Source organism: Orcinus orca, chromosome 1, assembly GCF_937001465.1.
Source record: "Orcinus orca chromosome 1, mOrcOrc1.1, whole genome shotgun sequence".
In the NCBI taxonomy this organism is placed as follows: Eukaryota; Metazoa; Chordata; class Mammalia; order Artiodactyla; family Delphinidae; genus Orcinus; species Orcinus orca.
In genome coordinates, this window is record NC_064559.1 from 174,578,382 (window position 1) to 174,595,909 (window position 17,528).

At 45.4% G+C, this 17,528-nt stretch overlaps 1 protein-coding gene across 5 annotated transcripts in view; it reads right to left on the reverse strand.

Annotated features, from left to right (window-relative positions):
• Window positions 1-17,528, reverse strand: part of RAD54L (RAD54 like) — a 31,892-nt gene that overhangs the window by 11,201 nt on the left and 3,163 nt on the right. For 4 of the 5 annotated variants that reach the window (XM_033416498.2, XM_033416497.2, XM_033416496.2 and 1 more), the window contains exons 4-14: window positions 13,410-13,470; window positions 12,541-12,676; window positions 12,027-12,096; window positions 11,619-11,907; window positions 11,265-11,389; window positions 5,824-5,974; window positions 2,454-2,580; window positions 1,347-1,421; window positions 1,071-1,201; window positions 439-549; window positions 155-278 (exon numbers count right to left, since the gene is read on the reverse strand). In XM_033416498.2, the coding sequence (XP_033272389.1) occupies window positions 155-278; window positions 439-549; window positions 1,071-1,201; window positions 1,347-1,421; window positions 2,454-2,580; window positions 5,824-5,974; window positions 11,265-11,389; window positions 11,619-11,907; window positions 12,027-12,096; window positions 12,541-12,676; window positions 13,410-13,470 (1,400 nt within the window). The remainder of the gene's footprint in view (window positions 1-154; window positions 279-438; window positions 550-1,070; window positions 1,202-1,346; window positions 1,422-2,453; window positions 2,581-5,823; window positions 5,975-11,264; window positions 11,390-11,618; window positions 11,908-12,026; window positions 12,097-12,540; window positions 12,677-13,409; window positions 13,471-17,528) is intronic. The other variant, XM_033416499.2, reaches the window with a different exon arrangement.

Consider the following 17,528-nt stretch of genomic DNA (forward strand, 5'->3'; position numbering starts at 1 on the left):
GAGATGGAGTTATGGCCATTGCAGCAATAAGGGAACAGACATCTTCTGGAAAGTCCCTCCTGCATCCACATCTTGGTCCATATCCACCAATCAGAACACCTACTTTTCCTAGGGGTACAGTAGGAGAGGTACCCCTTTGACAGCTCTTCCCTACCTTCGGGCCCGGCAGAGTTTCTCAAAGAGGTCCAATGTCTGAGTGTAATTGGACACCAGCACTACTTTGTCACTGCTGCGACTTCTGGTCACCGCCAGAATGTAATCAAGGACCAGCATCTTACCTGGGGAGATCAACAACCATCAGCACCCAATGGGCCATCCCAATGGCCCAGGATTCTTACTCTTGATATCCTGCCGTGAGACAGAATAGATCTAGCACAAAGAGACAACCTCCCACCCCTCTTCCTAGAGGAGCCCAAAGACTGGTAGGAAAGGACTCACCTGACAGCTGAGGCTCTAGAGCCTTGGAGCTATACCCAGGGGGAAATATGTCCAAGGTACCTTCAAAGCCATCCTCTTCCTCCACACACTTGTCATAGATTAGAGCTGGATCTGAAAAAAACTCCAAAATGCCAGCTACATTGCTTTCAGAAGTTTCCACTTCAATGCTCATTAGAACGCCCTCTAGAAGCCTACCCAGACCTTCCTCAGCACCAGATTTGCTTGTTTCCAAATCCCAGTGTGCAGTCAGTGCCACCTGGGATCATGAGTGGACAATTTTGCTCACTAGTGTGTTCTGTGTTCTCCCAACAAGAGGCGAGCTATACCAGACAGGGAAAAGTTTGTTATTTTTCCCCCTGTCCAATATTTTATATGCATGTGTGTGTGTGCACACACTCTCACGCACAGTCCTATATATTCCAAGCATCAAGCATGGGTCAGGCAAAGGATAAGCTAAATTTTCCAAAGCAAAAGGTCTGGTTTAGAGTACACAATACATGAGCTCATGCCTTGTGGAGGCACAGAATTACATGTGGCCTCTATGAGGACTATGGACAAGTTTTAGTGAAGGTGGTTGAACTACCTTCCTTGCTCACTCTCACAGAGGACCCCAGCGCACGGATCCAACTCACGATTACATAGTTTCTTTAGTGAAGTGATGGAAGAAAGGGAAGACACACTCATCTTGCCCTCACACAACTCTTCTGCTGGCTTGGCCTGTCTCAAAAACCTCTTGTATAATTCAGTCTGAAGGGGTGTCAGCCTGAAAAAGAAAAAAAAAAGGAGCTGGGTCAGCAGGAAATGCTGGACCACACTTCTGCCCTCTAAGGACACACTGAGAGCCCAGCCATACCTCAGGGACTGAGCTTTTACCCACTCACTCCACACCCCTCAGTTGAGTTTAGTACCTACAACAAACCACCTGCTCGATCTTCACAGGCAGATATTTAGAAAGGATATCAGATGTCCTCCGTATCAGGCACCTGGGAGAACCAGATAAAAAGACAAGGGGCTGATAAAACTGCCACGCTAATACCAGAATAAAAGCTACCACCCAAAGGACCAAGACTGATTTTCTTTTGTAGTATCAAATGTCAGAAACCCATCAGCCCTATGGCAAAGATATCTATACCAGGGTCTCAGTCACGGGAACAGAGACCCTTTCAAACAGTCTAGCTCAGACGGACAACTCTCTCTTTGCCTTCAAAAGGTCAGCTGCCTTTCAAGAGAAGGCAGAGGTCTACTAAGCCTGGTCCTCTGACAGGGGAAGTAAGCTGTAAACCACTGAGCCCTAATGGGAGTTTCTGCTTGCATTTGCTCAAATGCCTGCTGCCACACGGCCCAAGGTTCAATGAAAGTATGCCCATACTACCTGGCAGACCAGGAAGGACAGGATCAAGCACCTAAGCAGCAGCTCCTAAGAGCACACTGACTCTCCTTCCTGCCATCTTAACCTGAGAGGGAGGTGCCTGTTGGCAAAAGCAAGACTCTTCAGGAAGCAAATCATCAAGTACACATAACTACAACAGAGGACTCCAGAATGTACCTGCCCCTTGAGCTATGTGGCCCCCCTGGAGAGAGCCTTGTCAGCTTGGGAGCCATACCCATCCTTCAGATCTACTACCTGTCACAGAAAGCTATGGGACGTGGGAAGGGACGCCTGGTGCTTTAGGGGTGAGACTGAGAGGAAACTTCTGAAGTACTAACAATGCTCCAAGGGGTATTTTGCTCAGGAGGTCTAGCAACAGAAAAAAGCTTCCTCAGCAGGACGCTAAGCGGCACCAAACCAGACCACAGGGCCCAAGGTCAGGGAGAAGGCAGGGAATCAGCCTGCAAGACCCCTTCATTTATTCAGTGACTACTGTCAGGGCACAATCCCACTCTCTCAGGAGAATCCCAGACCTCAAGGCCAAGGCCACAAAGGATTGGCTTTGGATGGCTAAGGAGGCAATTCTGATGACCTAATGTGGGGGGACCCAAAGGGAGGTACTACTGTCTAGCCCACACCCCATTACCTATTCACAATGCTGATGAGCTCCCGCAGTCGCTCCTCTCCTAGATGCCTATCTTCCTCACTGGCAGCTGCATCTCGACCCTTCAAAATTGGCAATTCAAAATGCTTCTTGAACTCCTGGGCAGTTCCTAAGCACAGGAGAAAAGGCATTAAGGAATATAGAAAAGTAATGACTTTCCCACTGCTAGTAACAGCAGACTACTTTGTCACAGACCAACCTTTTACTGAGAACAACAAAGCTGAACAAATTATAGGCAATTTCTGTTTGAATGGATCAGAGAGCTACCAAAGCAGCAAGGACTTGAAAGGCCAAATAATAAGATAGCAAGTAGATCAAAACCCAAATATATAACTAATTACATTAAATGTAAATGGACCAAATAATCCAATTGTCAAACTGGACATTTTTTTCTTAATAGCCCACCTATATACTGCTTATAAGAGATGAAGTAGCATGTACAATGAAGTACAAGACAGTCCTCAACTGGGACTTCCCTGGTGGTCCAGTGGTTAAGACTCCACGCTTCCACTGCAGAGGGCACAGGTTGGGGAACTAAAATCCCGCATGCCATGCAGCGTGGCCAAAACAACAACAAAAAAACAAACAAAAAACAGTCCTCAACTTATTATGATGGTTTGACTTATGAATTTTCGACTTTATGATTGTGTGGAAGCAATATGCATTCAGTAGAAACTATACTTCAAATTTTTAATTTTCATCTTTCCCCAGGCTAGCAATATGAAATACCATACTCTCTCTTGATATTGGGCAGCAACAGTGAGCCACAGCTCCCAGTCAGCCACGTGATCATGAGGGTTAACAACCGATATACTTATAACCATTCTATGCCCATAAAATTATTCTGTTTTTCACTTACAGTACAGTATTCAATAAATTACATGAGATATTCAGCACTTTATTATAAAATAGGATTTGTGTGAAATGCTTTTACCCACTGTAGGCTAATTTAAGTGTTCTGAGCACATTTCAGTTAGGCTAGGCTAAGTTATGATGTTTGACACTAAATGCTTTTTTTCCTTCAAGGTGTACAATTATTTTATATGCCGCATACCACTTTATATTTTATGATTTTTTTTTTGGTTGGGATGCCCTGCCACACGGCATGCAGGATCTTAGTTCCCCGACAAAGGATCAAACCTGCACCCCTGCAGTAGAAGCGTGGAGTCTTAACCACTGGAACACCAGGGAAGTCCCTTAAATGCATTTTTGACTTAAAATATTTTCAACTTACAATGGGTTTAGTGGCATAGAACCCCATCATAAGTTGAGGAAGATCTGTACTGATACTTGCTACAATATGGATGAACCTTCAAAGCATTATGCTAAGTATAAGAAGCCAAACACAAAAGGTCCCATATTATATGATTCCATTTATAGAAAATATTCACAATAGGCAAGTCCACAGAGACAGAAAGCAGACTGGTAGTTGATAGGGGTTGGTGGTAAGTGAGGATAGGGAGCAACTGTTTAATGAGTATAGGGTTTTGTTTTGGCCAGGAATTTAAAAGGTCAGGTACCTCACAAAAGAGGATCTCCAAATGGCCAATGAACATATTAAAAGGTGTTCAACTTTTTTTTTAAACAATCTTTTTTTTTTTTAAATATTATTTATTTATTTGGCTGCGCCGGATCTTAGCTGTGGCATGCAGGATCTTCGTTGCCACGTGTAGGATCTTTAGTTGCGGCACGTGGACTCTTTGCTGCTGCACACGTGTGGGATCTAGTTCCCTGACCAGGGATCGAAACCAGGTCCCCTGCACTCACTGGGAGCGCAGAGTCTTAAACACTGGACCACCAGGGAAGGCCCAAAGGTGTTTGAGTTTTATTCAACATTAAATAAATGCAATGAAATATCACTAAACACCCACCCGGAATGACTAAATTTTTTTTAAAATGTGTTCTAAAGATAAATATTGGTGATGCTATAAAACAGAGGCCAGCATACTATAGCCATGGGCCAGCCACCTGTTTCTATAAATAGTTTTATTAGAACACATCCATGCTCATTCATTTACATTTTATGGCTGCTTTCCTACTGCAATAGCAGAGCTGAGTAGCTGTGACAGAGACAGTATGGCCTACGAGCCTAAAATAACTATCTAGCCTTTTTTTTTTTGGCTATCTACCCGTTTAAGAAAAAATTTGCTGGCCCCTGATGTAGAGATACTGGAATTTTCATATACTGCCAGTACAATCACTCTGGAAAACTGGAGTATCTACTAGGGTTAAACACACGCATAACATATGACCCAGCAATTCCACTCTTACGACAGAGGAACGCATACTATGCTCAGGTAAAAAAAACGTACAAGGGCTTCCCTGGTGGCACAGTGGTTGAGAGTCTGCCTGCCGATGCAGGGGACGCGGGTTCATGCCCCAGTCTGGGAAGATCCCACATGCCGCAGAGCAGCTAGGCCCGTGAGCCATGGCCGCTGAGCCTGCGTGTCCAGAGCCTGCGCTCCGCAACGGGAGAGGCCACAACAGTGAGAGGCCCACGTACCGCAAAAAAAAAAAAAAAAAAAACAAAAATGTAGAAGAATGTTCACAGGATCATTATTCAAAATAATAAAAAACTGGAAACAATTCAATTGTCTATCAACAGTAGAACTAATAAATTCTGGTATATTCATGAAATGGAATAGTATACTAAAGTGAAAAACTACTGCTATAGGCAACAACATGGGTGAATCTCATACACATAATATCGAACAAAAGAATCCAGATGCAAAGGAAAATACGCTATATGATTCTTTAAAGTTCAAAACTGGGCACTAATAAACCCTTCCACAGATATCTATGTGCAAGAACTGCCCAAGCTATGGTTGCCAGGGGCTGGGGGGAGTGGGAAATGGGGAGCTGCTGCTTAATGGGTAGAGTTTCACTTTTGCAAGATGAAAAAAGTTCTGGAGATGGTTGGTGATGATGGTTGCACAACAATGTGAACGTACTTAATGACACTAAGTTGCACACTAAAAAATGGTTAAAAACAAAACTGCCCAATACAGAGTCTGCTCTGAGGCGAAAGCTCTTGTGAGGCAGCTAGGATGTGATGAGCAAAAATGCCTGGGGATAGTAGTTCCATCCCCAGCTCATAGAGACAATGCCCTGCGTAGCCCCTGCGACCTCTGCAGTGAAAAAAAAGACCAGAGTGGGCCTTGATGAGTAGCTCAGCAGAGCCAAGGTCTCCCAATGGCTTTGCTACTCCTTGACATGAGAAGTCTTCCTAGAAGAGTGCCTAGTGACCCACATATAACTAGTGGTCTCTCCTCTCTCTCCTCAGCTAGCGTTACAATCCCAAGGCTAAGGCAAGGCTCCTCTCCAGTATAGCAGACAAGGCCAAGATACTTACCCAGGATTCCCGAATTAACAAAATGTACCAAGCTGAAATACTCAAGGAGATCATTCTGGATGGGAGTCCCGGAGATGAGGACCCGTCGGCTGGTGTTCAAGCTGTCCAGGGCCTGGTAAGTCTGATTCTCAGAGTTCTTGAGCCTGTGTCCCTGAAAGGAAATTAATTCTCACTTAGGCATGGGCACAATGTGGCCTCCCTAATAGTAGCAAAATCTTGTATAGACAAGCAAAGAGGAATCATGAGCATTACAGGTCCTGAGGCCTTGGGAACTGGGCAGCGGGCAGCAAAAGCGAGAGTTTACCCACTCTCTTGGGGAGAAATGCCAGGCTCAAGAGACAGACCTTCAGCTTCTAGACCAATGCTATATCCATAAAGCATGGATTCTCTATTTCTTCCCCTCCTCTTCCCTGCCCCAACCTCCAGAGCCATAGCAGCCTGCCTATCCTCTTCAGAGATCATTCAGACATGTTAGAGACCCATGCTTTCAGGGAATCCTCCCCCTGCACTAGCCCAACCATCCTATAACCTCCTGAGCCAGATGCCTTCTGTATTAGTCTCCAAGCTATCAGTGCTAAGGGGACTTGGTCCAGGCTCCTCCTCTCCTCTTTCCACAGAATCCAGCCAGCTCAGATATCTAAAGAAAGAGCCTCTCTCTGCCTCTCTTTGCATCTCTTCCCCTATCCCTATATCACCCACCCCAATACACACCTGTTACTTCTCTTTTAAGCCTTTTTCAACAAAATGGTAAAGGACCCTATCAACTTTCCTCTCTCCCAAAGAATCACACGGGCAAGGCCTGTGCCTTTTCTACCCCCAGTCCCTTTCAGCCCCACACTGGGCAGGGCACGCAAAACACAACCACCAGTGAAAGAATGAACAAATAAGCCAGCCTTTCACAGTGCAATTAAACACAGACCCTCCTCTGACTCTCCCATCTGTGGGATCAAGCCCAAGCTCGTTAGCTTAGTACTTCTCAAAAAGGACCCAGCTGACTTCTGTGACACTCTCCACAGCTTGTCACAGTCCAGGAAACTATAACTCACCACTCCTAATGCTGGATTTCCTTAGGTCTCTTTGCCCATGCCATTCCTCTGCCCACAATTCTCTTCCACAGGCAAATTCCTCAAATGTCACCTCCTATGCAAAGCCTTCCTCAATGACCCCAGGCTGTTGGGGTCTCTCACCTCTGGCTCTTATGGCAGTCTGTACATAACAGCTGTGCACTGAATCCTTTTAATGTGCCAGGCACTATACTAAGCACTTTACCTATATTCTCTTCTATAATCCAGATAACAATCAGATGAGAGGAAATTACAATACCCTTTTAGAGAAAATGAGGTTCAGAGAGGTGCACAGTTATTCAAAATCATGATGGTATCAAGTAGCAGAACTGAGATTTGAACTCAGGTGTGTGAGATTCTGAAGTCCGGGCACTATACTACTCTGCCTCTCATCTACTGCTATATACACTAATCACATTCGATTGTACTTTATCTCCTCACCAAGGCAGGAACTTTTAAAGGCAGAGACCATGTCAGATTTGCCTTTGTAACAGTGCACGGGACAGAGCCCCACACAGAACACTGCTCAGTGAATGCTTGCTGAAGAATGAATGAATAAGCAACATTGCTATTGAAGAAATAGACAGACACCCATAGAATTTTAATTAAAAAAAAAAATGACTGGATGTTGTATACCTAAAATGAAAACATTGTATGTCAATTATATCTGTTTTAAAAAAAAATTTTAAAGACATCCTAAACAAAGAAACTTAAAAGTGACTGGAGGATCCAAGCAACAGCCCTGAAACAAGAGGCTGATACTTCTGAGCTGAAGAGGGAAATAAGACCTGAAACTTGTGAAGAAATTACCCAAAAGGCCCTGGGGAAATGGGCATGCATTGGATCCCTCTAAACAATTGGATCCCTCTAAACTGAAGCTCCCTGATGGCTGGCAATCATGAGATCCCCAGGGCCTGACACAAAACAGGTACTTAATAACTCAATTAATGAACTGAACTGATGCACTACCCCTGTGGGTCTCTGTGAAAGGGAAAGCCAACCCCAGCTCCCATGGGACCTTCCTGGCTCCAGACCCGGCTCCTGCCACCATCGGCCACAGATTTAAAACCCAAATGCTGGCATCTCAGCAAATCAAATGTTTGGCCAGATGAAAAGTTGTCAGAGTTCTTATTTATAAGCTGCTGCTAAACTTCTGTTCTGGCAGAATTCTCAGTTTATCCTTTTAAAAGCAAAAAATGACACCAAGATTAAATACCACCACTTGTCTCTCTGAAACATGAGCCCCATGAGTAGATTCTTGTTTTTACTGCATTTCCCAGCATCTGACTTGCTTTGTGTTCTAGCACTTGTAAAGGAACATACATGGGTCCAGATAAGGCATACAGGGACGAGTCCTTCCATAACCAAGCCAAGCTTCTCCCTACACCAAGCTTTGGTTACAACCAAGGCATTAAGAGAGAAGAAAGAGCCAGGACTTAAAATCTCAGACCTGGATTCAAGTCCCAGCACTTCTCTGAGCTTCAGTCTCCTCATCTCCAAAACTGAGATGATGACGATGATGATGACGTCAATCCCTCCCCTGTTCATACACCTTACAAAATGCTTCCCTATATCCTCTTTCTTGATCTGTATCATGTCCCTTTCAGGTAGACCATGTGCTATCTACTCTATAGTCTCAGAGCAGTCTCATCTGCTGTCATGCTTACAAGTGGCAAAGCCAACGCTGATCCCAAGTGTTCTGACTTGCCCTGTCTAACTCAGATTACAATGTGGATCAAGATTCTGTACAGTTATTATGCTATTATTATGTTATTATTTCTGTGTTCCAGAGAAAAGCATCAGCTGGGAGGAAGCTGGGAACATGAAAGCTGGGGCAGAACCTTCTCTTTCCCAGATCCAAACAGGACAAACTTCTAGAGTAGGCTGACTATCTTTCAGGACTTTGGCTTCCTCAGGTCTCTGACAATTAACACACTGCTGACAAATAAAAGGTAGAAAAAAAAGAAAAAAAACATAAATAAATAAAAGGTAGAAGAGCAGAAGGGAGGGCCAGGACCCTGCAGTGTGGCAAGAGGCAGCCTGGTCCCTCATGCCAGTCAGCTCAGAAAACAGGAGAGAATGAGGAAGAAACGAAACACTATAGAGCAGAAGAAAATCTAGATGCCGCCCAGTCCTCAAGGGCTCAACAGCCTGCCTTCCCTTCCCTTCCCCAATGCCCTGGTCTCTAGACCAGGCTCCTGGCACTGTCCCCCTCCATGGTGATGAAGCAAATGCCAGGGTCCTGGACAGTGGCCACGTGCATACCCCATCTCAATCTGCTAAATCTCTTACTCCTACCAAGGAATGGCCCATCAGGGTATTGGAAGTTGGCAGACATGCCAGACTCTTCATAAGGACAAAAGCTCAACTGGGAAACAGCTCACTACTAGCAAGCATGGTACCCCAAAGTAAGCTTTTCTTCTCTGTCCTCTCCCCAAACCCTCAGATACAGGGTAATCTATATAGTCCCCAGAGCACAGTCAAGCCTGCCAATCAGTTGACAGATGGGGCCAAGTCTTTCAGCCACCTCTCCACTAAAGCCCCAGGGGGGTGCAAAGTGACCTCACTTTCCCCAAGATGTAAACAATGGCAGCAGGCTCAGGGTAGCCAAGTCCCCTAAAGACGTGGGAAATTCTTTATACTGGGAAGCTCCCAGCCACCCTCACTCCTTTCCAAGTAGTTGCATCCCTACCACCCTTCATGTACAGTGCTGGAAAAGGCCAGAGAGTAACAACTGACGTATTTTCCTTAGTCCCAGAGAGTCAACACAGACTCACAAGGTGTATGGACTATCCACACTGGACTTTCCTATCTCCGTGCTTCTGTTCATGAGTCCTCTCAGCCTAGAATAAAAACCAAAGCTGAGGGGACTGCCTTGGTGGTCCAGTGGTAAAGAATTCGCCTTCCAATGCAGGGGACGCGCGTTGGATTCTTGGTCGGGCAACTAGGTTCCCAAAAGCCGCAGGGCAGATAGGCCCGCACACCACTACTACTGAGCTCACGCACCTCAACTAGAGAGCCTGCGTGCCGCAAACTACATAGCCCACGCACTCTGGAACCTTCATGCCACAACTAGAGGAGAGAAAACCTGCAGGCCACAATTAGAGAGAAGCCCACACGCCACAACGAAAGATCCCACATGCCTCAATGAAGATTCTGCGTGCTGCAACCAAGACCCGACACAGCCAAAAAGAATAAATAAATTAAATAAATAAGTACATACGTACATAAAAAAAAAAATTAAGGGACTTCCCTGGTGGCACAGTGGTTAAGAATCTGCCTGCCGATGCAGGGGACACAGGTTCGAGCCCTGATCCGGGAAGATCCCACGTGCCACGGAGCAACTAAGCCCATGAGCCACAACTACTGAGCCTGTGCTCTAGAGCCCGCGAGCCACAACTACTGAGCCCGTGTGCTGCAACTACTGAAGCCCGCACGCCTAGAGCCTGTGCTCAACAAGAGAAGCCACCGCAAGTAGAAGCCTGCACACAGCAACAAAGAGTAGCCCCCACTCACCACAGCTAGAGAAAGCCCACGCACAGCAACGAAGATCCTACGCAGCCAATAAATGAATGAATGAATGAATGATATAAATAAATAAATAAAAGGCCCTGCATGAGATAGATAGATAGACAGACAGATAAGAGACTTCCCTGGCGGTCCAGTGGTTAAGACTCTGCGCTTCCACTACAGTGGGCATGGGTTCGATCCCTGGTCAGGGAACTAGATCCCATGTGCCATGTGGCACACCCAAAAAATAAAACAGAATTTAAAATAATTATTTTTAAAGGTGAATTATTAAAAAAACAAACAAACAGCAACAACAAAAAACAAAAAAACACCCAGAGCTGACATGTACCAAGGTCTTATGACATACCAGGCACTGTGATAAAAGCTTTCCTTCATTTAATGCTCACAATAATCCCATAAGGCAGATATTATCACCCATTTTATTGACACAGAAAAAGAGGCTTGGGTGGTTAAGTAACTTACCACTTACTCTGATAAGTGGCAGAGCCAGGATTTGAACAAAGATCTCTCTGACCCTAGAACCTATTCCCCTAAACACTGTACCATGTCTCTCCACCCATCCAAATCCCTCCCACCCTTCAAAGTCCTTTGGTCTAGGAAAACTGTCTAGAGGCAACAAAACCAATCAGCCCACAGCACCTCACTCTCCTTGGCATTCCAAGCTCTGCTTAACCCCTCTTTCGGCAAATTGGTACCATGGGCTCTCCCTCCCATTTGCCTCCTCCAAGGCAGTATGTTCTGTCCTCTGCATCCCCCAGTAACTGGCACAGTCCTTGGATGGCAGTTCTCAGTGAGAAGACATCGACAGACTTTCTCCTACCACCCAGACAGCTGAGCGTCAAGTACCTCATCACATATGACCAGTCCAACACTCCCTCTCCGGAGGACTCCGACATGAAGGCGGAAAGTCTCATAGGAAATGATGAGGATGGGAGAAGGCACTCTGGCTCCACGCTGGTTCATAAATCCTTCTACAACAAAAAAGGTGTCAAGGGAACAAATCTGAGAATATCATAAAGAAAAAGCCAGTTTGACGATTCTTTAATTTAGCCTGGAAATAACTATTTCAACTCTTTCCACAGGAATTCTACTTTCTGTCACCCCTCCTCCCTGCCCTCAACCCTGGCCATCAGTGAGGATATACTTAAGACAGGAGCAGGTTGTATGGAGGAGTGCGGCCATGTTTGTTAAGGCTCCTACCCAGCTTTTGGTCTATCTCGTCCTTAGAGCCTCCGTCGATGGCTAGAGGTTGGATCCTCCCTCCAAGCCATTTCCCAACTTCATTGTACCAGTTCTTCACTAGGCTGGAGGGCGACACCACCACTGCCTTGTCAATTTCTGGCTTGCACTCTGGACTCTGGCGCAAAAGCGTCCACATCAATGTGATGCATTGCAGCGTCTTGCCCAGGCCCATCTCATCAGCCATGATGCAGCCATGGCTACCAGGGATGCGCCGACTGGTGACACACTCCCACAGGAACTTCACTCCCTGGGGAATAACAGCACTCAGCCCACTTTGGCATCCACACTGCAGCTGCCCCAGGGATGACAGCCCCTCAGGTGCAGCCCCTACCCTAGCCCAAACTCACCCCCCCACCCCCCATTTACCTCTCTCTGATGAGGCCTCAAGACCTTACTGAGAATAGGATCAACGACCACATGGACAGGGAGTTTTTCCCTGAGAAAACACAACAAAGAAAACACGGAGCTCAGCCACGGGCAAGGCCACACCCTCAGAAAGTTGTGTCCTGTTGATTCAGAGGCAGCTGCCTAACAGAGGACCTCCTTGGCCTGGTGCAACCAAACCATAGCAAATTCCTCTCCAGGGTGAGAAAGTTAGGAGATGGAGATGGGTTCCCTATGTCATCACCTTAACCTTCCCTGTGCCCCTGAGTGAGCCCAGTAGGAATGGATGAGGAAACCCCACCAAATGGACATGTCCACGTGTTCTTCCCCAGGCACTCTCCTTCCCCACCTACTCACTCTGGATGGTACAGTAGTCATGACAGCACTCTGAAAACATATGCAGGTCCCAAGCTGAAATCACACCAAAATGCTCTCTGCCCTCCAGGTTTGTGCACTTATAGGACCAGAACTGCTCAAGAAATACCAGTGCACATACTTGTCAAGCTTCAGCTGGTCGTGGGCGCTCAGCAAGGGAGGCTCGTACAGAACCAAGGCACCTTCTTCCAGAGGGTCATGGAGGGCCCGGCGGACCCCAGCCCTTTTGAGGCCCAATGCTCGAAAGCCCAGAGGACCTAGAAACCAACAATTTGTCACCTAAGCCTCTAAGTTAAGGAGCTCCAGCAGGCCCAGCTCAAATGCCTATCCTTCACATAAACTTTCCTAAGCTTCCATATGACCCCCTCTCCCAAAAACCTCTCCAAAAGCAGTTTGGGCACCTATGCCTGACCAATACCCCAGTCTGCCTCAGATCAGAGTTTTCTCCATATGACTTCTCCCATTCAACTACAAACTTCTGGGGGGCCAGGTCTCGTTCATCTTAGATCAAATCAATTCTGGAAAGGTCTGAAACCCTAAAGGGGCCTTTCAAGACTGAGAGGTCTTGAGAGTTCGCCTCCTCCCTCTCAGTCCCCAGTTTTAGCACACTTCTATGCCCTACATAAGGCAGGGGGAAACCCTATAGAACCTAGGCCTCTGACAGAGTCAGCCTCATAAAGGAAATGCTACTGAACTCACTTGGACTGAATATAGCCTGGGTCCATCAGCCACCCTGGCCCACCAGGAGCTTCCTGAACACTGACATATCCCCACCAAGAAGATGAGGGGCAGTTAGTCTTGGTAGCCTTTGCCGAAGCTGTCAAACACAGACTTTACGCAGGCCCTGGGAACGTCACCCCATACATAGTCACCACTGGACTGGCATCTTTAATTCCAAGGTAAGCTGTACTTACAAAAGCAGAGGTTTTAATCTATTCAGGCATATTCACACGTGACTAATTTAAGAAATAGAAAAGTCTTCATTTTTACCTTGATAATTTGGAATGGGGATTTTGAAAGGCTTTGACAAAATGCTTCGAATAAATGCTTCCTAAAAAAGAGAAGAAACAGGGATTCAGGACTGATTGGAGATGTTATGGGATAATATTTTTACAAATGCAGTCTAAAATGCCTGTTTAAGCATCGTAATACATTCAGAGCATTGTATTTTGATTATGTTTCATTCAGATGCATCTAGAACAGAAGGAGATGTGCTCCATATTAGATTAGGTTTTGTACAATGGCTTTTACCTTTGAGGCTTTGCATAAGGCTCCACAAATCCCCAGGGACAAGAGAGTGCCAAAGCAAATACCTAGCCTTGGTCAACCACAAGGCTCAGAGCCTTTAGCTCATGAAAGACCATGCCAAGTAAGGACACCTAACTAGTCCCTAGGCTGCAGCGCCTTAAGAAGAAAGCACCACAAACTCACCCGATCCCAGTACTAACAGAACTCCAATGTCTGGATTCAACCACTGTCCTTCAGGGTTACATCTTTCCAAGCATAGCGCACATTTCCTTTTTTGTCATATCAGTTCTGCCTACTGCATCCAATTCCCATATCAACTCTCACATCAGCCTCCTTGGGAACTAAACAGCCCTTCAAAGAGTAGTGGTAGCAGGAGTAAAAGGAGCGGTAGTACTGGTAAAATAATGTTGACAACAACAGCAAAAGTGACAACAATAATGATGATTAACAATGTATGCCAGATGCGGTGCTAAGCCCTCGCATTCATGTTACCATTTAATCCTCATTAACAGTCCTATGAGGTCCATATATTACTGGCATCCCCATTTTACAGATGAGCAAATTGAGGCTGAGTGGTTTCCCAAGTCACACAGCCATGACATTTGCAGGACTTTCCTGATTCCAGGCCCTTACTTGTAACTACTGGGCAATATGGCTTCCTAATCCAACCTGTTTGAGTATAGCCATGTGGATCAGCCCAGAGTCAGCAGCTTCCTGCCATGGGAGGGCACAAGAGAGGGAAAAACATGAGAAAGAGGACATGAGAGAGAGGGGAAGCCAATCACCAAGAAAAAGCAAGGGACAAGGGTGACAGGAAGTCTCTGTGCCATCACTTCAGCCTGGAATCAGCACTGGGTTACGGGGCTGGGGCAGGAGGAGGCAGGGGAGTCCACAGTGCCAGCTCCTGAGCTAACTGAAAACTCCCATCAAAGTTCTGATCTATATGCACCTGAGCCCTCGGGGAATTACGATAGACTGTAAACCTCAACAAAATAAGAGCTAGAACCCAAGAGAGCAAGGTGAGAACAAGAGCAGAAACCCTAAAGGTAGTCTTCGTGGAATACATTAGTGCAAAAAGAAGTAATGAAAAACACTCCCTTTTAGCAATAAGGTATTTTAATAGGGAAAAAAGCAAGCCTGTCTTGCCCTGAAATTCTTACCTTTTTAATTCTGACTCACTTCTATACAGATTATTTAAATTCTAGAAACTCAATGTAGTTTAAATAGGAAAAATGTAATGAATATATTTGGCAACCTACTGGAAGATAGAAAAGGAACGTGGAGAACTGAACTTCATCACCACACTAAATAACACGACAAGCCCAGGGTTGGAGAAAGGCCCAAATTCTTTATTTGTGTATTTCTTTGCAGCTGAATAAAATCTTTTGACTATGTTTAATTACCATAGCAATGATGAGAAACTCATATATAGAACATGCTAACAAAAAGCTACCTTTAAGTCAAAGGAGAGGAAAAGGAAGGAAATGGACTCTAATTTCTTTCCTAACTTGGCGTCAATTCTGCTTTTAATTCTGAAACTATTATTTTCAAGACTGTCAATATAAGAGGCTAGTATTGAAGCTCTAAGTAGCCAAGAATTTATGCTCCAAATTTAAAAAGACTTTCAGTAAAACCCAGGAGCCACAAGTTCTGCAGGTAGAAGTGCAGGCTTGTGCAACTACTGTGGAAGAAGGTGAGGACCCATGGCCAAAAACATCTGAGGGCAGAGCCTGCAAGACTTGCAATGGCCAGCCTCCAAGAATCTGGTCTGGTAGTACTCACTAGACTCTGACAGAGGCAGAGGAGAAAGCATGCTCTCACTTTATTTAGTTACTGAAAACCCATACCACCCTTTCCTTCTGATGATAGAAGAGGGAGAAGAACATCCCTCCTCCCCGCCAAGGTCAAAGCTTCCCTCTTCCACCGAGAGTCACTCTATCAGGTCTGCCTGATCTCTCCTGTTGTCTCAACTTCTCCCTCTCTACTAGCTCTTTCTCACCAGCATTTAAAACATGCTTAACCCCAATAAAGTTGTTAAAAAAAAAAAAACCATGCTTAACTCTCTCCTATCTCAAAAACAAAATGTCCTTTGACTTATCTCCTCCCCTTCAAACTTCTAGAAAGAGTAGTCTGTCTCCCCTTCCTTATCTCTCACTCCTCCTATCTTCTGCCCCTTCCACTCTTCTGAAGTGATTCTGGCCAAGGTCACCAATGGCCTACAAGACCTTAACTCCAAGGGATATGTTTCTACCCTATCTTACCAGACAAAGCTGGCCACTCCTTCCTCTCAAAGATTCTCTGCTTTTGACTTCCATGACAGTATTCATGGAAGTATTGACTTCCATTCCCAGTATTTTGCCTTTCTGGGACCTCATGCTCAGTGCCCTAGTGCACTCTTCTTCCTCTGCCCAATCCCTTTAAAAGTCAGTGTTCCTCAGGGCTCAGCCCTAAGCTCTTCTAACTGTACATTCACATGGACACTCCAATACACTTTGTAGGTGTCAAACAAACTCTATGCCAATCACCCCAAATCTATTTCCAGTCCATAACTCCCTCCTAGGTACCACACCCACATCTGCAAACCCAGACATCCTACAGGACTTAAAACTGATTGTGTCTAAGGCTAAAGTCTTCATCTCCAGAGCTGCACTGACTTTTGTGGTCCTGAAGCATTTTTGCCTTTGGGGACCCTTCCTCCACAGCTTTCAAACAGGCTGTTCCCTCTAGCTAGAAAACTTCCTGTTCTCTTCACCTGGCAAACTCCTCGCATCCTTCAGAACTCAACCTAATCAGCATGTCCCTCAGATTCGGGTCTCCACCAGCCTCCAGACTGTTAGGCCCCCTGTTTGCATACACCCACCACATCCGCACTTATGTCATATAGTTCTATAGGACAACAAAATGAATCCGGAATGAAAACAGTCCCGGAGGACTACACACCACTTTTTAAAGCTCAAGAAAACGATTAAACAATGTATTACTTAGTGAATTATATATATATGGTAAAACTATCACAAAAAGCAAGGTATGATGAATATAATTCAGGATAGTGGCTACCTCTGGGAATGAGAAAAGGGATTATGAATTTGATGATGTTCTAGTCCCGGATGGTGGGTTCACAGGTGTTTGTTTTATATTTTATATACATTATACATATATGTTTTTGTATTCATCAAATACTATGTAAAAATGTTTTTAAGTGTTTGCTGAATGCACAAATAACTAACCTCCACTACACATTCCCATCAACATACTCCCATTTTTCCTTCAAAATATCCCTGTAAAGGAAAAACACGATCCTGTGTCTCCTCTACCCTCAATACTACACTTCTTCTGACACCAGATGTGTCGGTTTTCCATACATGAAGCAAATCTTCGCCTCCGTGTAGGTGCCCTACAACTTAATTCCAACACTATCTTCCAGGAGAAAGCATCAGATCCTAAAAGGGTTCAGTCCCACGTGACTGCCTTCCCCACTGCTTCAGATGCAAATCTCAAGTCCAGGTGGTTACCTGTGCTTCTGACCACAAGCTATAAATCAAATGTTCCCACAACCCCCTCCTTGGGTTCGATTAATTCGCTAGGTGGCTCACAGAACTCAGATAGTTTACTTACTAGATTACTGATTTATCACAAAGGATATTAAAAGATATGAATGAATAGCCAGATGAAGAGACACAGAGGGAGGTCTGGAAGGGTGGTGAGCACAGAAACTTCTGTCCCAGGGGAGTTTCGGGTGTGCCCCTTCCCAACTTCCAGCTCACCAAGTCAACAAGCAGGGAGTTCTCCAAACCCTCCCATACCTTTTGGGTTTGTAAAGAGTAGGACGGATTAAACATTGGCCATTGGTGGTTTGGTTCC